This window comes from Macrotis lagotis, chromosome 8 (genome assembly GCF_037893015.1).
Source record: "Macrotis lagotis isolate mMagLag1 chromosome 8, bilby.v1.9.chrom.fasta, whole genome shotgun sequence".
In the NCBI taxonomy this organism is placed as follows: Eukaryota; Metazoa; Chordata; class Mammalia; order Peramelemorphia; family Peramelidae; genus Macrotis; species Macrotis lagotis.
The window spans coordinates 26185026-26207330 of NC_133665.1; the positions used below are offsets into that span (position 1 = coordinate 26185026).

Sequence of the window (22305 nt, forward strand, 5' to 3'; positions counted from 1 at the left end):
TCTTTTTTCCAGTTATCAATGATTTTTTTTCATCATGCTTATTCTCCTTGTTCTCTCTGTAATCTTTGACACATTTGATTATTCTCTCCTCCTGGATGGGTATCCAGCTGATTTTCCTCCTATCTATCTGACCATTCCTTCTCTATTTTGCTGGATCCTCTTCCAGATCATGCCCTTTAACCATAGGTGCCCCTCAGGGTTTGTCCTTTCTTCTCTATGTTAACTTTATTTAGTGATCGTATCAGTTCTCATGGATTTCATTACCATCTCAATGCTGATTCTCAAATTTATATATTCCCAAATTCTCTACCAACTTCCAGTCTCCTATCCCCAACAGACAATTCAAAGTGGATGTCTAATAGATATCTTCAACTCAACAAATCCAAAATGGAACTAATGATCTTTTCCCCACACCACCCCCTCCTCACTCATCATTATTGTAGAGGAAAATACCATCCTCCTAGGCCCTCAGGCTGTCAGTCTAGGAGTTTATCCTGGATTCTTCTCTTTCTCATCCTCCATATCCAATCTGTTTCTATAGTCCATGGATTTCACCTTTGGAACATCTCTTGCATGTTTCCTGACCATTCTAGTGTCAACAACTTAGTGTAGGCCCTCATTACTTCATGTCTTCAATAGTTGACTGGTAGGTCTGCCTGCCTCAAGTTGCTCTAATCCATCCACCATTTGGTGACTAAAGTGATTTTTCCTGAAGCTTAAGTCTGATAAGCATACCTCCTTCCTCCCCACCCCCACCCCATGTTACTCAATAAACTCTGGAGGCTCTCTATTGATTCCCAAAGCATCCACCTTTTCAGTTATCTTATATTTTATACACCGTTCTCCCCCCCACTCAATTACTCTGATCCAATTGACTTCTGGCTATTACATGTAAAAGACCCCCCTATCTCTTGGCTCTAATCATTTTCTCTGCTGTTCCCCAGATCTGAAATGTTCCTCCTCATCTCTGCCTTCTGACTTCCTTTAAATGACAACTAAAATCCTATCTTTTACTGGAAATTTCCCCCCAATTTTTCTTAATTCTAGTATCATTCATCTGTTACTTCCTATGTATTCTTTATATAGCTTACTTTATATATGTTGGTTTGCTTGTTGTCTCCCCACATAAGCAGGGGTTGTCTTTTACCTCTTTTTGTAGCCCCAGAATTTAGTATGCTCTAATTGGGACAATAACCAAAGAGACCTCATAAGTCAAGACCTTAACTCTTGGGTAGCAGATTTTCTTCTTGGCCAATGTGGTGGTCCATATACTCTTACATGGGAGGAACCTAAAGCCAACCAATGGAAATGATGGTACTTCAAGGAATGTAGAAGTGATGGCTCTTGCCAAGAATGGGGTGATACCTTCAAGGTTATCTCACCTGGGTTCCTCCTTTTCAGCTGTCTGCACAGGTTTCTCTGGGCTCTTGGCACTGCTGTTGCTGGCTGGGCTTCTTTCTGATATGGGTCCCACATGGCTGATACTGTGTAGCACAGGGACATGTTGATTGTGAATGGACAAAATAGATTTGGTCCTATCCCAGAGCTCCTATGAAATGATTTCTGCCATATTATTCTCTGACTTCTGGCCGTATTTAGCTCTTAGCAATGACTGCCCTGGACTCTGGGAATTGCTCTATTCTGTTTATATGGAAGATATAACACATGGGAGGATTCCTTTTATAGAGGGGTTTGTGAGATGGTGGCAAAGAATAGTTAAAGTAGTCAAGAGCTGCTTTCCTGGATTGGTTACAAATGATAAGGAGTGATTAAACAATTACAGGATATCAGAAAAGATTTTTGGAAAGGTTGATAATGGATTCTGAGGAGGAAGGAAAGGATGAAGATAAAGCATACCTAACATTGCAAGATGGTGTCTCCAAGGGTCGTTTTCGGAACCAAATGTGTTGGGCACGATGACATTCAGTCTCACTGATATAACCCCCAATGCCTTGGGCTAGGAAGACTGTCCGAGCTCGTTCCCGCTCCTTAATTGTGAGTAGCCTTAATAGAGAGTTCTTAGGGAAGAAGGATATGGGAAACAGAGTACAATAGACACTTTCTGCTGAAAGTGGAACTTTCCAAATCTCACCTTTGCTACTTATGATCTGCATGACCTCCAATAACTCCTAAGCAACCTGGGTCTCAAGATTCCTCACTGGTCAAATGACATGGTTGGCCTAGAAAATACCCAAGTCCTTCTGAGCTATAAATCCTAAAATCTCCAGATTCTATATATTTTGGAGTCTTGAGGTTTTTGGTATAACCCAAAGTAAATAAACACTCTAATCTCACTCCCCAGATTCCTTTGCCCCAGTTAGTTAGGATTCACTGGATATTTAGTTAATAGTCATTAGAAAAAGCCCTGAATCCCATCTTCACTCTTTATGATTCTTATGTTCTTGTTTCTCTCAACAAGTTACTGCCACAAATAATTCAAGAACTATAGCTTTCTTGCTTTCTTAACCTCCAATTTCCCATTCCCCTTTTCCATCTAGTGTCCCGGGGTCAGCCACCCCTGCCACACCTGTGGGCGAAGTTTCTGCAGTAATTGGAGGGACTCATGGGACAAGAAGTCAGGCCACTCAACATGGCCCCGGTGCTCAGGGTCAAGGGCTGCAAATTGTTGAGCTGCCCTCTCTTCCTGCTCCTTACTTAGTGCCCTTTCATTTCCTCCTCGCCTTGCTGCCTGATGATGGTAGCGCAGGAAGTCCTCTCGAGTCAAGGAGCAATCTTTAAGGAGAGAATACATTCAGGGTCACTAAGTCCTTGTGTACCCTTACCAAGCTGTAGACCCAGTACATCATTTATCGTCAATTAACACCCAAGTCTCTCCCCTTCACTTCTAAACATTATCCTTTTGACTTGTACACTGGCTGCAACCACTTGCAAGTACCTCTCTTTTCTATCAAGGAATACCAATCCTCAAGCCTGAGGGAGACTGGAGTAGTCACTTATTTTGGAGTCAGAAATTACACATTGAAATGCATAGACTTGCAGGAACCCCTACTATTCCCCCCAAAAGCAGAGGTTATTTTCCTTATATGACAGGAAACCCCTGTACTTCAACTAAAAAGGTGGGGTAGTTAAAGCTGGGTTAAAAAGATTATGCAACCATGGTTTCCCTTCTAGGAGAACCTGCACAAAGTCTTTCCCAACCTCTGGGAGTCACTTGGAAGTCCTCACCAGGAATAATTTTGCACTGTTGGAAGTTTTCCATGAGGCTGTACATCTCTTCTTCTGTGAGAAGCAGGTTGAGGTTGTTCTAAGAAAAAGGAAAAGAGCTGCAGATCAAGTGAACAGCACTAGTACTGATAGGGGTTGCAAAGGCATTATGGCTCCAAAGGTAAGAAAGGAAAAGAAAGGATTAAGGATTGGATTGGAGTTCTAATCCTAGCACTACTCTTGACTGCTAGGATCATCAGAAATCCTTCCCCTGTAGTGCTATAGGAGTAAATGACAGATATCTGTATAACTAGACAAATGAGGTGTCACAAAATTGTTAATGGTATTCTGGAATGCTGATGTGTTTCAACTTAACTTCCAAAGACACTTTGGTTGAGGGCTACATTTTGTCTAGAAGTGCCATTAAAGGAACAGGTGCAAAGCTTCCTCATTATAGAAATCCATCTGTGAATCTCACGTAGAACCAAATTGGGCTGGGATAGGAACCTGTAGATACTTGGAGTGATGGTGATAGTGAATTTAAGCATAATTCAATGTGGAGATAAAAGATGGGGCTTCAGTTTAGTTCAACCTAATTATAAGAAGAAATCCTACAGCAGAAGCAGAAAATATTGCAGCAAAAATGTCACCAGGGAAAAAGGCTAAGATTGGAAGGGTGGCAGCTGACATTTGGGAAGAAAAGTAGAGTTTGACTCTACAAATCTAATCGGTTCTTCAGTGACTTCTAGAAGAGGAGGAGTTCTCATCAGTTAGTTCTATAATTAGGAGGATCAAATATCATAGATTTCGAATCAAAAGGGAACCAAGATGTCATCTACATCAACATAATCTTAAAGATGGCCCAAGCATACAAAGGTTAGCAGACAGAAGAACCATGATTTAAATTTTTGTCCTTTGAAAGCAATATTCTTTACATTGCACCATGTTGGAAGTGACAAAGAAAAAGGATTTCTTTTTAGTTAAGAAGACCATCTTCATGATTTTCATAGTAAGATTGAGAAGAAACCAGGAGCTTCCTCTTACCCAGAAGGTTAATAAGGAATATACTCTCCCTGGAACTTCATACGAATAAAACAAGAACTGCTAGCAGTGAGAAGGGCAGGTGAATTTAGGAGCGGTTGTTATCCCAGCCCTGTCACATATTAGCTATATGGCTCTGGGCAGATCAGTTATTTTCTCTGAGATCAAGTTTACTCAGAAAATTAGAGATAACATATATTCTACTTGTATTACAGGATGGTTGTGATCATAAAAGAATGTAAACCTTAAAGTACTATGATGATGATATGAACTTTTCCCATTTAGAAGCAGGTACCAAATGTGAACCTCAGCTTCAGTGAGAGTCAAGAAAAGTTGTCCTCAACTAAAATGAGATTTCATTTAATACTTTAAAAAATGGGTATACAACTGGAACTGACTTCTTACAATTTCTCATTTATTGTAACTCTTTTTTCAGAGAGAAAAACCTGAGTTCCTGAAATGACAGGATCAAACAGGCTATTGATTGAGAATAAATTTGGGACTTAAGACCAGAGTAAAGTGTTTCTGCTGCAAGAGCAATAGTCAGAGGAATGATCAATTTTCTCTCCCTATGATCTGGCTCTCCCTCAGGACTGATATTTTTCCAGAAGAAAGCTATATAGGGAGATTTAGTAGTCTGTGCAGTTCAGAGAAACAGGAGCAGGCAGTCAAAATGGAATATAGCTAAGCTCCTAGTGAAAGCTCCTAAGCTCCTATGTTGACTTAATTAGAAATCTGAGCCCAATTAGTCTAATAATCCTAGTCCAGAAAGGTCTTCCATAGCATATGGAGAGAGTGGTGTGTGTGTGTGTGTGTGTGTGTGTGTGTGTGTGTGTGTGTGTATCTCACTGGTTTAGATAATATTTTTCTTGTTCCAGAGTTGATTTGAGTCCCTTGATTGAAGTGCTTTGGTTAGGGAGTAAGGATTGGGGTAGAGTTTGGGATGATTTATGCTATAGTATTTATTAGTAATAAAAGAATACTCAGGCATTTATATTATCACCTGTAGTAGGAAGAAGCACAAACAAATACTTTTTTGATCTTTTGGAAGAATAGATTCAAAATTTGTTAAAAAAAAACAAATCCACCCAAACTACAAAATAGTAGCAAGCCTAGCATGGATCAAAGAACTAGTGAGATCAGGAAGTTGTATAAATGCAGGACTCTTCAGAAGCCAGGGATATGAGTTTATGAAATCTAAAAGGTAGCGACAAGTGACAAGTAAGTTATAAATTATGTGAAGGACCCTTTACTCACACATCAAAATTTTCAGGTACTCCTGAAAAAGAGGTAGCAACCACTGTCATCTTTCCATGTGAAACATAACACATTATTGGCATTTGGCATTTAATAGGATATAATTTATTTCTATAGACACAGCCATAGTTTGGGATAGCATTTAAAGTGGAAGACTACAAGATAAGTTTCCTTAGGAGGCAGGATTGTACAGAAGAAAGAGCACTCTGGATGAGTCCTAAGCCCTGGCTTCTCCCAGTTCTGCCACTCAGTAGACCTGGTATATTGTTTAGGTATATTGTTTAACTTCTCTGGATGGAAATATTTGTCCTGCCTACTTCATAGGGCTGATGTCAAAATAAAACAAGTTCATACATGTGAAGCCTGAGTGCTACAGATAAGTAAGGGTTATTTATTATTAATGGTTTTGGGGAAACAGTATTCTGAGGAGCACAAATCCCCAGAATTTCTTGTAATTGCACATGTCTCCCATGAGGTAACATGTGAAGTGTTTTTCAAGCCTTATAGCATTAGATAAATGGTAGCTATCATTATTATTATTGTTAGTGTTATGAATCTAAAAAAGTGGGAGGAATCCATCAGGAGTTCCTTGAACACTGTAAGCTTTTAATGAATATTTGCTGAATTAATGAATTATTAACTCTAATCTCTGCCATTCCATGCCAGATCAAGGACCTGAGCAGGCCTATTAATTGGTATTTGTGATAAGTTAATTATCAAATATTTATGAAGTTCCTACTATGTGTAGGTATTTGCTGAGGATTGTGGAAGAAACAAAGACCTAAGACTGTTTTTGTTATGGAGTTCACACTTATACATGCTAAGATTTAACCAGCAAGATAAGGCTATATTTGCAAAATGCCAAATGAGTATTGCAGAAATGAATGCAGTAGAGTGAAGGGAACTGCTTACTCTTCAAAGTTAGAAAAAGCTTTAACAGAAGATTTCAGGTGAACTCTCAAAGAAGGGTAGTATTCAGATAGACTGAGAGTAGGATGTTGAGAGCATTCCAGTCTGGAAGAAGAGCATGTTTAAACAAAGGAAATAAGAAAAAGAAAATATTGCATTATAGAAATCTGATACTAACTTAGGAGGTCTTCAATTGAGTGCCTAGGGATCTATCATTTAGTTGGGTGCTTTCTGACATTTTTATTAATGTCTGAGATAAGGCAACAATGCTAAGGTTGTTCAATTTGCAGATGACAAAAGCTGGACAGTGGGAAGACAGTCAAATTCCAAAAAATCTTGAAAATACAGGGATATAGAAAAAAAATCTAAGAAGATGCAATTTAAAGAGTAAATGTGAATTTTCTGAATTAATAACACTTCCTAAATTTAAATTACATGAGGCACAGCTGGACAGAAGTGCAACTGAAAGAGATGTGAGGATTTGAACCACCTACAAATTCAACCTGAGCAAAAATGTCACATGATGGCCCCAAACCCTAATGTGCCTTTCTGTTGCATTAAGGAGGAGTATAACAGACTAAAGAAGGAAGTGTTCCACTGTAGTTTGTCCTATGAAGCCCACCTGTGGAGAACGGTGTTTAGGTCTACGTGTTATATTTTTAGGAATGACATGACTAAGTGGTATTGTGTTCACAGCAGGGTAAAGAGGATAATGAATGATTGTGATATAAAGATGGAATGAAGAAAGTTATTATATTTAGTCTGAAGACAAAATCAGGGATGGGGCAGGAATCATATATGATAATTGTATTCAAGTGTATTAAGGATTATCACTTAGAAGGGGAATTAGATTTGTCCTTCTTTACCCCAGAGAACAGAATGAGGAATAATGAGTGGCAGAGAGGCAGTGTGGGCTTGAGGTAAGGAAAAGTTACCTAACAATTATAGCTATCAGAAAATCGAATATGTTGCCTTGGAAAATATTGGGTTTCATCTTAGTAAAGGTTAGATGACTACTTATTGGGGATATTATTGACTAAGACTCAGACACTGGTCTTTTTTCACCTATGGAAAAAAAAGCCATTCCATATGAAAATAACATTGGGATTCTGTTTGGCTTTTCAGCTGAATAAAATGAAAAATATCTTTGGACATTGCTTTATGACTAGAAACCATTATAGAACTCACTGGTGCTGCCAAACTTTTAGAGGATAAAGGCATCATGGAAACAGACATCCCCACTTTTTCTCAGACCCCATTTGAATCTTCTCCCAGTGCATAGGGTTACTGTTTAGAAGGATCCCGTGTGATACAAACCTCTTGTAAAATAATTGGCTTTAACTGCCTTGTCTTGACACCTTTCCACTTTAACCCCACCAAACTCACACAATAGTAACAACTCCAGCCTGTTTCAGTGTGTGCCATCTCAGTCACTTCCATGGTGTTGTCTCCTTGTAGATAGCCCATTCGGCGCAAGCAGCCATCATGAAAAACCCTGGTGCAGATTCTACATGGGAAGAGACTCTCAGCAGTCCAGACCTCACATATCTCACACATCTCATCATTAACAACCTGAGAAGAAAGTAGGAGTGGAGAAAAAGGATATTCAAAAACATGAAAAGAGGAACCCCTTTTCTACCTAAGTAAAGTCTTGGCTTTTACACCTAAATTTCTTGGTCAAACCATTAAGGAATGCACACTTTGGGTATGCATCCAATATCAGTCAATGTCAAGGCAACAGACATTAGTCTTGGCAATGAAAGCCAAAAAATTGGTATTCTGAACCAGTCAATTATTCCAGATGACATGATGACTTATAGTAGAAGGGACAGATGGATATGCAATGAGCTCCCCTATTTCACTCTCCATGTTCCCTGGTCAAGCTACTTTCCTACAATGAGAACAAGTTGTCAGTTCTATCTGGACTCAGTCAGAAAAAGCTAAATCAGTTTGTTTTAAATTAAGGACTATCGGTTGATTAAATCTCTTCATTTATTCTTAATTCTTTTTCATTCACATCCCAGGGCTCACTGTCCTACTATCTGATCTCTAGGTAGCCTATCATTTACTTTGTAAACTTGGGATTTCTTCTTCCTTCTTGCCCAGTCTCCATTTCTCCCCTGTAGTTCTACTCTAGAACTCACAGGTTCTCTGTGTTCCAAACTAATATCAAGTGGCTTGTCATCTTGTAGCTCCCGAACGGGTCGGATAAAGGCAGGTGGTGTAAAGCGGTTGGCACGGTCAAACTCCTCAGGTTCTACCCCACGGCCATCCCTTAGCCGTTCCCAGGCTGCTTTGTTGACACTATTCTCTTCCTGTGGGACAGCAGCCACCGTGTCAGGTTCCTCCTCCTCTTGTACTTCCTGAACAGAGTGTTCTACAGTGCCCCTTCGAGATCCAGTCGATTCACCTGTGCGCCGGAGAGAAGGCCTATCCCGTAGCCCATCCTTGAAAGCTGACACAGCCAGGCTCACTTTTTGAACCTGCTCCACTGTCTGCCGTTTGGACATCAACACTCCCATGATTCTATGAGCAAAAAAGCAGAGATATCCAGTTACATGACCAGGCAAATTCAAGCAACAAGCAATTATTAATAATTGTTTAATTATTAATTATTATTAAACTATTATATACATATACTTACTATATCTCTGACACTGGGATACCAATTATAAAAGTGACACAGTCCCTACTCTCAATGAACTTACGTTTTGATGTGGCATCTAAAAGTGATCATCAATCAGTTAAAGGGGCACACACCAATCTGTCTGCCAAATGAAGTTGGTTCTCAACTGACATGAGTTCATGTTCCTAAATCCAACTTAGTTCAGAGTTCCAGAGTTCTGTTCTTTGATCTTTGGCAGAGATCTCTTGAAAAATTCTATGGCAGAAATGGTGGTTTCTGTCTCAGAGTTCCAAAATTTGACCAAGAGAAAGCCTCACTTCTACTAGGGTGAGGGCATAAATAGCTTTTAACATCTTTATTCTAGTGCTTAAAGGAAACAGGTTCCTCCTTCTTTAGGAAGACTTATTTTGATCAAGAATCTATCACCCCTATTTCTCATCCAGTGTACAGTTCTACCCCTGTCATGGTTTAAGACCACTCATGTATACTTCATTTTTTTTTAGGTTTTTGTAAGGCAAATGGGGTTAAAGTGGCTTGCCCAAGGCCACACAGCTAGGTAATTATTAAGTGTCTGAGACCAGATTTGAACCCAGGTACTCCTGACTCCAGGGTCGGTGCTTTAGGCTGTACCTGCAATTTCTTCTTGCAATCCCTTTTAAAAAAAAAAAAAAACATTATTTATTGGGACAGCTAGATGGTGCAGTAGATGGAGGACCTGAGTTCAAATGTGGCTTCAGATACTTAATAATCGCCTAGCTGTGGGACCCTTGGGCAAGTCACTTAACCCCATTGCCTTAAATAAAAAAGAAATTAAAAATATTAAAGGCAATAGGATTAAGTGACTTGTATTTTTCCTTGGAACTAATGATGTTAAGTTGGAATGAAAATCCATTACTTTCTACTGATTCTGCCACTTTTTAGGCATCATGGTCTAGTATACCAGCTAGGAGAGGCTATTCAGCTTGATTCAGAGAAATGAGGGAAAAAGAGGTGTAAATTCATTTTAACCTTGGTATCTTTTTTTCCTTTGCTTTTTGCAAATTTTGATCAATCACAAGCTATTGAATATAACCAAATGGAAGCCAGATCTTCTTTGCATTGTCTTAACTATTTCAAAAAACACTTGGAGGAACTATTAATTCTCTATACCTAATGGAATTAGAGACCAGAATCCAGAATTTTCTGTGCTGTTCCCAGTAACAGATGATGACATCACCTATGCCAGAGTGATGCAAATTTCTGCCTTAGTATTTGTTCTGCTATCAGTTGTTACCAAGGAAACACAGATTCCTGAATTTGGGATCTTGGCATGTAAAGGAAGAAAGAATTTTTTCAAGCATTCTGTTTTTAAAATAGATAATTTCAAGTTGTTTCTTTTTAGAATTGGCTAAGGGAGATTTACTGAGCATAAATAAATTTACTGAGCAACTGGATATGTTGAGGAAAGATTAGGAATAAATTTAGGGACACATTTCAGGGATTTACATCTTTGGAAAGTGAATTCCTAAAGAAAAAAAAACAATAAACCCCTCAAAATACCTTTCTTTTGAGCATCTCAGAATGACCTCAATGACAACATAAAAATTCTTTTAAAATATCTATGTAGGGGGGCTAGGTGTCACAGTGGAGAGAGCATCGGTTCTAGAGTCAGAAGAACTGGAGTTCAAATCCAGCCTCAGACAGCTTAATAATTACCTAGCTGTGTGACCTTGGGCAAGTCACTTAAGTCCATTGCTTTGCAAAAAAAACAAAAAAAAATCTATTTGTAGTTCAAAGGAGAAGTCCTAGCCAGCCAGTAAAATCAACTGTCAACAACTCTCACCTACAATGACTTTCACATGAATAAGTGGTATCTCAATTAATCACTGATTTATTTACTGAATTCAGAGTCATTAGCTATAATACTCAAACAGGCCATTACCCATCTTAAAGTGGGAAAAACTGAGACCCTGAGGAAGGGCAGCTATCAATCAGATTGCAAATAAGATGCAGAACTAGAAATGAAACCCAGTATTCTTGACTTTTGGGAGCTATATTACTTCTTTCATCCAGTTAGGAATTGCTAGATTTGTCTTTTGTGTAATATTAGATTTGCCAGTCTCCTACTTTTCTTCAAAGAATTTTAATGCTGGGAAGACAAAGTATAAACAATTTTGGAGAAATATATCAATTTCATTTTTTAAAAACTGGCTCACTGGGGTAAAATAATGGTTGTATAATACAAGTAGTTTCTTATTGGCTTTATGAGAAGGCATACTAAAATTTATTGAACAAAAAGCCCAGTCAGCCCAAAAGTGGATGATCTCAAAAGTTATCTAACTTATAATTATTGTATCAGCATATTATAAGTCCTAACCTCTCAATGTCCCCCTCTCTTTCTACAATCTATTGTCCTTTACAACTACAAAATAACTATTTTTTAAAAAATCTCAACTGCTAATGATATCCCTTTGCAAAGATTTGAATGTATATTCACCAGTACAAAAAAGCCACCTTGAATAAATGCTCTGTGAAGTTCTATATTTTTCTTACCTGAAATAGCTCGATTTTCTTGGCCACACTAGGTTTGTATGTGCAGGAATACTATAGTAGAATCATGAAAAAAGAAAAAAAAGGCAATCATAAAAATTAGGATCTCTGGGTAATTAAACAAACTTTTAGAAATGACATAGCTTTGATTTTGAGGGGAAATTGATGATGCAACAGAACTGGACAACACTAATAAGGCTACCTTACTTGTAACTTTTAGAATGAATAAATCAGAAACTATGAATAAAAAGGTACCTTGACTAAATGCTATTGTTTTTCAATTGCAGTGATTTGGGGGGGGGGGGGCTTTAGGAAATTAAAAAAAAAGCTTAGTTGTTAGACAAGTGGTAGTGATTAGTGATTGGTCAAAACAAAAGTCCAGAGGGAAAAAGGATTCACATAAGCTTCATAAAAGCCCCTGGCTAGTCAAGTACCAAGGGTGGTGATAAATTGGGACTAGGTATGGCTCTGCCAGGTTTCAGAGACTTTATTCGTTTCTTTTGTTGGAAGGGTATCTGGGGTCACTTGTTTCTTTGTTTAGGAGGATATTACTATCAATCAGACATTGGGTTAAGGGGAGGAGAACATGACTTTTAGGAAGAATAAAAGGGTTTGGGGGGCAAGGAATATAGGGGTATGTGGGAAGGAGTGAAAAAGGGATGAAGGACAGCTTGAACAAGAGGATTTGAGCCAAGTGAAAGTGAGAGGAGAGTGTCTCATGTCTTCAACAGCAAGGGAGAAACAAGTGTTTATGTAGGCAATAGAATGTGTGTGTTACACACCCATTTTCTGTTGAGCACCTGCTTATAATGCAAATAAATTATTTACAGCAGCATGTTAGCAAAAAAGCAGGGATGGGGGCTGGTGAGAGCTGGGTATTCTTAACAAAGAACTAGGGAGAACAGTGAGGATAAATGTGCTGGTTGTTTGAGGGCTCTAGAGGGAAGGGTAACTCACTAGATGTGTTTGGGGAGGGTATTTGAGGGAATCTTACTCTAGTTCTGTAGCCTTAATAATTGAGTGAATAACTTAATGGTAAGGCTGGAACCCCTTGATCCCATATTCTTCTAGAATATTCTTGGGAATAAAATGAAAGGCAGTGTAATATAGTGAACAATTTTGGAATCAGGAAGACCTAAGTTCAAATCACATGTCTGTATAAATATGGACAAGTAACTTAATAGCTCTTAGCCTCAGTTTCTTCATTTGTAAAATGGTGGCAATAATATCTGTAGTTTCTACCACATGGGGTTGTGTAGAACTCACATGAAATAATGTATGGAAAGTACTTTGCAAAATGAGATACTGTTTCTTGGTGTCTTGTACATAGTAGATGCTCAGAAACAGTTACTCTATTAATGCTACGGAAGACTATGGGAGGAGCTAAGAGGATTTATTTTAGTTCATTGTGTCAAGGCTCTTAATAATTATAGCAATATACATTGGTATACCTTTTAAAACTAAAAATTGTTTTCACATACATTATATTTTATGTGATTTTCTTAAGAACTCTTTGAAACAGACTGTATAAGTAATCAGGACTTCTAACTTCAAGTTCAAGAGCTCTTTATATTATATAAAAAATTCCCCCAAGATGGAATAAGGATCAGTGAGACTAAATACTTATCTTCAAAATTCTTTGTGGAATCATTCAACCTATTCCATGACTCATATCTATCTTGATTACCCAGGAGTTAGGTTGCCTAAGAAGTGAGATCAGGTCCAACAAAAATGAAAGAGAATCAGCAGCTGATGGCAGTGATTTCTCTGACCACAGGACACAGCTCCCAGGCTTGGGTACGAAATCAATAATATAAATCACTCTAGCAGAACAAGGAAAACTATGTCAAAATCAAAGTGCTACAGTGTTGGAGGCCATGGCTTATGGTACTCCATCCCCAAATACAAGAGACCATCAAAGGAGAGCTCCTGTTCAAGGCAATAATATGATGAGGTTTGATGACTTACTTCCTCAATCTAGTAGAGGAGTGTACATCAAGTTCCCACTGATATGTGAGGATCCTGGCATTTAGAATTGGTTGGTGATTGTCCAAATACCAACCAATATGTCTGTTTGACCAGGAAAAGCCTGTGTTTCAAAGAAAATATGTCCACACATGACTATGAAGGCACCATGACTTTTCTAAGACATATTGCATACTATAACTGTACAATTTAGGTTTGTTCTTGTTAGTGATCAAAATTGAAGTTGTGACTGTGAAACATGAAGGTTCATGAGATGAGTCGACTTATATGTAACATAGGGGATGTATGATCTGTAGACATATCAATGACCATTGCACTAAGAATCCAATATATACTGAAGTACCAAATTGCTTGGTGTGGGTTCTGTTCTAGTTATTTGCACTCCTGGTAATAATTGGGGGTGCTATTTTTAGGAATGACTTGTCCCTACAGTCAGAAAGGATACAATTGTGCCACTTGGTCTCTGTTAGTCACCTCTGTTTGTCCAGGGATGCAACATTAGTTTATAGTCAGCATCTGGAGAACACAGTCATCAAAGTTGTTCTAAGTGGTATCTAAGTTCCTAGGGAATAGATCATGTAGTCAAAGGCTGGGGCCACTCAAAAGCATCAAGGATTAGCTAGCCACAATGCACTGAAAGTAATTAGAAAAAAATTTGACAATAGTTTTTAGAACTAGGTACAGTCTCTCTGTTAAGAAAAATAATTTATCTCTAGTATAAGCTTTTAGTATCAGCATAGTACAAGTCACAGAATCTATTTTGTTTGATTCTTTTTTTCAGTTGTCTGACTCTTTGTGATCCCATTTTGAGGTTTTCTTGGCAAAGTTACTGGAATTTGTCAATTCCTTCTCCAACTCATTTTACAGATGAGGAAACTAAGGCAGGCAAACAGGGTTGAATGACTTGCTCATGGTCACATGGCTAATAAGTGTCTGAGACCCAATTCCAATTTATAGAGACTTCCTGATTCCAGGCCCAGTACTTTATCCACTTAAAGAAACAATTGTTGTGTTGCAACTACTAAATACGACACTTAGTCATGGAAGGAAAAGAAAACCAAGCTAGAAGTATTTAGTGAGCAAAATGTCATCAGTTCTGTGGTTTATTTTAAGAAATCAAATAGATGGGAAATAAAATGGTGATTCAAATAATTAAGTGCTAAAACTACCAACACAGTTTTTGCAAAGAAAATGAGCTTTTGCACAGAAATGAATAAGAAGTCTTGGAGACCTTTTAAGTTTTATCTCCACATTTATTAATACCTGTAGCTCAGGCAGCTAGGTACTTTGTATCTCTTCATACCAGCAAGGTGTCCTTTAAGGAATATCCAACTAGATCAATGTACAAGTTTGCTTGTTTTTAGATTCACCACCACCCTGCATTAAGTACTTATTAAATTCCTAACTTTGGACAGTTCTGTGCAGCAGGATAGTATACATGCTAACATTTACAAGTTCCTATTCTCTATAAGTTTTGGTCCTATGCTTGTCATATCTATTCTTGTAATTCTACCTCCACTGTATCTCTTAAATTTCTCCTTTCTTTCCATTCACTTGTTTACCACTCTTCTTTTCATTCTAAAGCCTTCTCACACCTAGATAATTAGAGGTCTCCTAAATTGTTCTCTCTGCCTCCATTCTTTCCCTAATCCATCCTTATATGTTAATGCTAGAAGGTGTATCCCCTTGTTCACAGATTACATCTCTATCCCCTCCTCCAAAAGAAAATCTCTGGCATTCCACTGTTCATCAAATAAAGCAAAAACACCTTAATTAAGGTCCTCCAATTTCCCTTTCACTATTTAATACATTGTTCTCCTTGATATATTCTAGAACCAAATCAGACTACAAGCCATTTACCATGCTCTTCTTCCAGTTTCATGTTTATTCTTATATAATGTACCAGGAAAAGACAAACCCCACCCTCTATTTCTGCTTTTTGAATGCCTTTGAATCCCCAGGTTAAGCTATCTTCTATGAGAATCAATCCTAGAACAACCCTACTAGAAGAGTTCTTTGTTTCCAAATATAACTTTTGACTTTTACTTATATCCTAATTTATAGTTATATATATATATATATATATATATATGTACACATGTATATATGTATGTGTGTATATATATGTAGTTTTACATATATATATGTTTTACTTTCTCTATTATGGCATATCTTAATTCACTGAGACTAGAGATCATTTTAAATTTCATCTTTGTATCTTCAGTACCTAGGACAATACCTTTTACCTAGAAGTTGCTGAACTTCTGAAAACAAAGATTTGCTGAACTGAACTAAATTCATCTTGCTGGTATCTCTATCTATTTCTCCAGTTTCCATCCTCATTTTTGTTAACTATTGTTGGACATTTATACTTACTTTCAAATGCCTCTCTTTTCTGTCTAATTAGCTTTGTAACAAAATAACCTGGTCTCAGATGTTTCTTGAATAACATTTGAGAGTTTCAGTGTTGCTATAATTTTAATTAATAAACACAACACTTTTTTTACATGTTTCATAAACTATTTTCAGGGCCAGCCTGCTAGTTCTACTGCTTTCTCCATGTTTAAAAAACCCCATCTGTTTTGCCAAGGGTTCAACCTATTTTCTTCCTCTATGTTTCTTTCGATAAAAGATCTTTTAAAGTATATTTAAAATTATGGCTCCTCCAACACTCTAGATATTTTTGTATACCCCTCTCATTCTGCTGTGCATGACCAAATTGTTCACAGCCTTGGCTCATCCCAACCCCTATCAATCGCTTCCTCCGCTTCTATGCTCACATGAAGGAAAATCTTTGGAGCCAGACCAGGCCCAATGAATTGATGCTCTTATTTTCCTCTTGAGAACCTCAGAGTCTTTTCCATTCCCTATCTCTGGTATAATGAAAATGATATGAATTTGGCATCCAAAGACCTGGTTTAGAAAACTAATCCTACAGTCAACACCCTGAATGTTCTTGGTCTAGGATGTTTCATTTGAAACTCATTTTCCTTATCTGTCAAATTAAAGTGCTGGCCATCCGAATTTCCTCCTAATGCTAAATCGATTCTCTTATTTTATGCCGCAAGTGAGGATGGGCATGAGAATTTAGTGTGGGCTAGGACTGTGTTTATATACACATGTGTACACTAGAAAAAGAGCCAGAAGCTGAAATTACTAGGTCCGTTTTTCTTTTTAATGGGAAGAAGAGAAATTGAGGAGAGGCAGTATGGTGAAGTAGTTAAAAAGTTGGCCTTGAGTGTTGGAAAGCTCTGAGTTCAAGTCCTGTATCTCTCACAAACATTGGCTATTCAAGCCCTACCTCTTACACATGTCACTGAAAAACTGTGACATTAATCAATCATAATTTCTCAGTGCTCCTGGCAACTTTGACTCTAAATTTGTGATCTGAATTGGTAGAGGGAATTTCCTTACTGGTAGTTACCTTTACCAATGAAATCACTACTTCTACTCTGACCCTCAATTAGGGAAAAAAAGGATAGAAATTCCATTCTATTCAATAAACATTTGATGTTTCAAATGCCTCTCCCCTGGGGGTGGGGAGAAAAAGGTTTCCTCTAGGAAAAGGGACATGATGTGAGTTGTGAAGGAAATTAGGGATTCTAAAAGTTCAAGATGGAGAAGAAGTACATTTCAGGCATTGGTGGGGGCAGGCATTGGGGGGGGTGTTAGCCTGTGCAAAGGCAAAGAAGTGATACTGTCAAATTCAGGGAATAGCAATTAAGTCTATTTGACTGGAATGTAAGTAGACTTCGTGAAGAGCAGTACCATGGAATAAAGTTAGAAAGGAAGGGTAGAGACAGTCTGTGAAGGATTCTAACTAAGCTGAGAAGTTCAGAGTTTACCTTCAAGTCAACAGGATGCTACTAAAGAGCCTTGAGTAGAGTGACATGGTCAGGCCTCTACTTTATAGAGTAGGAAGATTATTGCTATCTGTGTGGAAGAGAGACTGGACTTTAAAAAAACTTTCTCAGGATGGTCAAACATTTAAGATTCGTAAGAAATAACTACAGATGAACTGTGATACAAATAAATATATGGGGCTTGCCATGGTAATGGTGACCATGGAGGTCATGATCTCACATAAGAATTATAGCCAGTTGCAAGAATTATAGAATAAATTCCAGAATCTCAGAGTTGGAAAGTTCCTCAGAGACTTACGTAGTCCAACTCATAACTCAGGGGTGGGGAACCCCCAGCCCATGGGCTGTACTGGTGTGACACTGCCAAAACAACCACAGGCAGGATTCAAGAATTCAATAAATTTAGCAGTTTTGTAGGGGTGAATTAATTAAATGTTTAACCAAACATAGCCTGTAAATGATGTTATAAATATCCAAATGGCCCTTGCCATAATTGAACACAAAGTCCCTCTACAACAACATAGCCACAAATGATTATCCAATCTTTGCTTGATGATCCCTACTATCTACTATGTCTCAGTAAATTCAGCCTAAGGAGTGTGTGAATTGTTGAAATGATTTTTCTTGAATCAAGACTAAATCTTCCAGTCTTCGATGTCTATCCCATTATTCCTAGTTCTGTTCTCTAAGGCCTACAACAAAGCTAACTTGTCTTATTAACCTGTTGCTAGATCTTTTCAATTAACTACCTCTTTTTCTAGACTGCTTAGAGAATGGTTAAGATAGACTGTCCAGAAGAGATAACCCTGGATCAAAGAAGAAAATAAGGGAGAAAATATTCCCTTAGCTTTATCAAATAGTGAAAGTCAGTATAGGCAGCTTACAGACAGGGTAGGAATCTTCAGATCCAGACAGGAAATGACAATTCTTCTCTAAGACTTAAAGAAATAAGATCAACTCATCAAGCTGTAACTAGGACATTTGGCATAGAAAAGTCTGAAGATTCAATGTAATAAAGGAATGTAAACATTGTGTAGCTTTATAAGTAACTTTGGAACTTTATAATTTTTCCCTTTAAACACTTGTGAGCTCTAGTCGGTAGTAGATAATTAGAAAAAAACAAACTGGGAAAAATTGTTAGAATTGGCAAAAGCTGCTTTGTTCTAGAGGTCACATAAACATATTAACTAATAAATAAATCAAGATATATTTATGCACTAAGTACAGAGAGCCCTGTGTTAGGTGCTGGGAAGAGATAGAGAATTTAGACCTAGCAAGGATCACCTTGGATTTCAATCATGAGATCCAGAGGTCAAAGGCAGGAGCAAAGCTTGGGATTTGAAACCCAGGTCCTCTGATTCTCTTGTTGCCTTCCCTCACCCCACACTGATATGGCTGGTGGGGAGACAGCCTGATACAAAAGAAGGGACACCAAACTGGAAATCAAATCCTGGCTCTAATGCTACTAGCTATGTGACCTTGGCTGATTCCTTAATTTTCCTGATTTCATTTGTAAAATGGGGTAAATATGCTCACATTAATTAGTTAGTTCATTGGGTTGTTATGAGCAAAGTGTTTTTTAAATCTAAAACACTTCAAGCACCTATAATTTCATTGGTATAGCTACTCCCATGAGAGAAACAGACTGCTCTGTTCCTACAAATTAGTAGATGGTTTGGAGGAGTTTCTGTGGCCAAAAAATTGATCCTCTTGGGATTAACCTTGCAATGAGTCTCTGATCTTAACTAAATTGATGGTGGGCAGGAGACTAAGTCAACCTTAGATCCCTACTTGAAGCATTTCTCCCTTGATAGGACCTACCAGAACTTATGTTCCACAGTATTACTCTTTGAAAACCCCAAGCCACATTCATAACAAGCTAAGACATTATAGGAAGGCTTTAGTGGATCTTAAAGGACCTTATTGAGTTGTTGTGTTCCTAGCTGGATGATGAAAGTAAGAAACATTTATGGTTGGTTGTAGTCAACTCCAAGATCATAGTCTCCTGAATTCCTGAATTTCAGGGTATGATAGGGAGAGTTCAAATTAATTCTACAAACACTTATTAAGAGCCTATCATATATAAGGCACAGTAGTAGGAAGTTAGAAAACAACAATGAAAAAGTATTTCAAAACAGTCTCTACCTTGAAGGAGTTTAGAATTCAGTACAAGAGGTATAAAGTGAGGTATAAAAATGCAAATTAGAATATATGATCTGAAAAGGGAATGGAGTGAATGGGAATGAATCAGAAAAGGTTTCACCTAGGAGGTAGCATCTGAACTGGGTAGGGAAAAAAAAATTTCAAGGGAAATCTGTAGAGATAGAAAGGTGCACACGTACACACACACAAGGTATGGTGATGGGAAAGAGCTATATGAGACCAAGAAACATTGAGAGGATCAGTATAGACAGCATATAGGATGCAAGAAGAGAAATGAGATGAAATGAGGCCTGGAGGAAGGTTGGAATCAAGATTATGGAGTGCCTGGAATGACAGTTTAAGGAGTTTGTACTTTCAACAGTAGACAATGGAGAAACTTCTGAAGGTATTTAATCAGACCTGTGCTTTAACAATGTTATTTTGGTAGCTGTAAAAAATGAGTAAATTTGAAAGAATAGAAAGAAATTTTGTTGTTTTGAAAGAGAAAGTATCTAGAAGAGGAAAAGCAGATAGATGTTAAGATAATAGTTACCTATATAGTGAAATAATTCAAATCCCTAACATCAATAAGCTCCATAAGAAAGTGGATATATTGGAAGAGTGGTGGAAATCAGCTTGGGAGATTCCTAGCATTAATGGATGTACAGAGTAGATGGGGTAATAAAGATACTGGTAGAACAATATGAGTGGTGGGAGGAAAAGAAAAGAGGAGAGGATGAGGGCTATCAAAACACTGGAAAATAGGGGAGCATTCCCTTTGGTTCTGTGGAGGTGGGAGGAATATTCTCTGTAAATGGTCCTTTGGTGACATGGATTAAGTTAACCAAAGTATTTGCTTAAATGTCAAAAAAATCCAGGCTTTTTTCACTTTCCTTTGCTTGACTCCAGATCTCTTATTTGTCTCCTGCTGAATTCATTATAGCATAGGTGCAGATCTGTAGCTCTTTATTTACTGGAACAAGTCTCATAGTGTGGTGCCACCCAGATCTAACCCCAACTTCTAGTGTTAGTCATTTCCCACATAAATCACTGTGAGAATGGGCATGCTAAATTGAGAGCTGGTCAGACAGTAAGATTTACAACCCAGCATTAATCTCAATTCCTTTGCAACAGGTAAGCTACCTCAAGCTGCCTCTCTTTGCCTACTGTTCTGGGGTTTCTCAAATTATATTGAAATATCACAATGCTTATGATATCAGGGGCTAAGGACTGGAAAGAAACCTGCAATACGGTAAAAAAAATAATTCAGTACGAAACTGGGAGTCTGGAAATCTGGAGTCTAGTTTTAGCTCTTGATATCAAGCAGCCTTTCTTGAGAATTCTAAGGGCTCAGTTTCTTCATCTGTAAAAATATTTTTTGATTTTATTTGAGTTTTACAACCCCCCCCCCCAATCTTGCTTCCCTCCACCCCCCCACCCTCACAGAAGGCAGTCTGTTAGTCTTGTAACAATATTTTTAGGTCCCTTCCAGTAATATCGTTCTCACTTGGCTGAGGCTGAAAAGATTTAGTGGAGCTCAGTCACAGGGCACCAACACTACGTTTTTACTCGGCACCTTTTTGCCTGGGATCCTCTTCTCGGATGTTTTAAAACGCAGGAAATAAAACACATAGGATTACAAAAGAACCGATGACACTGAAATAGAGATGTAATTTTTTCCCTATCCAACCAATTCCTTGTGGTCCTGTGGAGCCTACCTGAGGCAATTCCCCCTTGAGATGTTAATGCAGCATAACAACCACCACGAATTCTTTCCTAACTCTGAGAAAGCCTTCACTTTGACCTTTTCTTAATAAAAAAAAAACCCTCAGCAGTTTTCAGGGTCACTCGTCAAAATCCGTCCACACTTCGGTTTCTCCCCGGTGCCAAGGGAGACCTCGGCACACACCGAGACGCTGCCCACCAGAACTGAAGCGGCCTGGAGGGGTGAAGGGCAGTTCGGAGCCCCTCTCCCGGCCTCCAAGGGCCCCAAGCAGCCGCCCGGAATGCCTGTGCCCTCGGGGCAGCCCTTCCCTTTCTGCCGCACGGGGCAGGCCCGTCCTTCACGCTTCCTCGGCCTTCCTTCTTAGCCGGCCTCCCCCCGCTACAGGCTCCAACTCCGGCTCCCCGCAGCCGCCGGCCGCTCCCTCTCCGCGTTCCCTCCCAGTCCCAAGTCCCGGGGCAGCTCCTGCCCGTGGCTCCGGAGGAGTCATTCCTCCGCCACTCCGCAGCCGCCGGGCCTCTGGCCGGTCAGCAAGCATGAAGCGCCCGCTGTGTGCCCGCGGGGTCAGTCCGGGAGACCGGGGGCATATGACCGACCGGGGCACCTCCGCCGGCCGAGCCCACGCGTGGGCCCGGGACCGCCACCTCCAGGGAGGGGGAGGGGCAGCCACGCCCCGGAGGGCGCAGGGCGGGGCCGCCCCCTCCCCCACGCCTGCCCTCTGCCCGGCTCCCGCCACTTACCCGCGGCCTCGGCTCCGGACTTAGGACGCGGCCCCCGCCCTGCCCATGCCGCCCGCGGGGCTCCGGAGCGGGGGTCCTCCCCTCGGCTCCCCCGGCCGCCCCACCCGATGGCCGGCCGCACGGAGCGTCGGGCGAGGCGAGGGGCGGCGGCCCCGGCCGGAGAGCCCCCGCCCGCTCCGCCGCCCGCGCCTCGGCTGGGCTCGGCTGGGCTCGGCTCGCGGGGCGGTGCAGGGCGGTGCAGGGCGGTGCAGGGCGCCCCGGCTGCGGCCCCGGCTGCGGCCCGGCTGCGCCCCGGCTGCGCCCCGGCTGCGGCCCCCGCTGCGC

General features: G+C 39.7%; 1 protein-coding gene across 2 annotated transcripts in view; it reads right to left on the reverse strand.

Annotated features, from left to right (window-relative positions):
- LOC141495344 (PHD finger protein 24-like) overlaps nucleotides 1–22054 on the reverse strand; it is a 29592-nt gene extending 7538 nt beyond the window's left edge. The window contains exons 1-8 of one of the 2 annotated variants that reach the window (XM_074196548.1): nucleotides 21982–22054; nucleotides 11531–11581; nucleotides 8517–8898; nucleotides 7759–7944; nucleotides 3187–3265; nucleotides 2528–2733; nucleotides 1858–2018; nucleotides 1383–1484 (exon numbers count right to left, since the gene is read on the reverse strand). In XM_074196548.1, coding sequence (XP_074052649.1) covers nucleotides 1383–1484; nucleotides 1858–2018; nucleotides 2528–2733; nucleotides 3187–3265; nucleotides 7759–7944; nucleotides 8517–8894 — 1112 coding nt within the window. In that variant the 5' untranslated portion in view covers nucleotides 8895–8898; nucleotides 11531–11581; nucleotides 21982–22054. Of the gene's footprint in view, nucleotides 1–1382; nucleotides 1485–1857; nucleotides 2019–2527; nucleotides 2734–3186; nucleotides 3266–7758; nucleotides 7945–8516; nucleotides 8899–11530; nucleotides 11582–21981 lie in introns of those variants that run through there. The other variant, XM_074196549.1, reaches the window with a different exon arrangement.
- Between the last annotated feature and the right edge of the window lie 251 nt (nucleotides 22055–22305).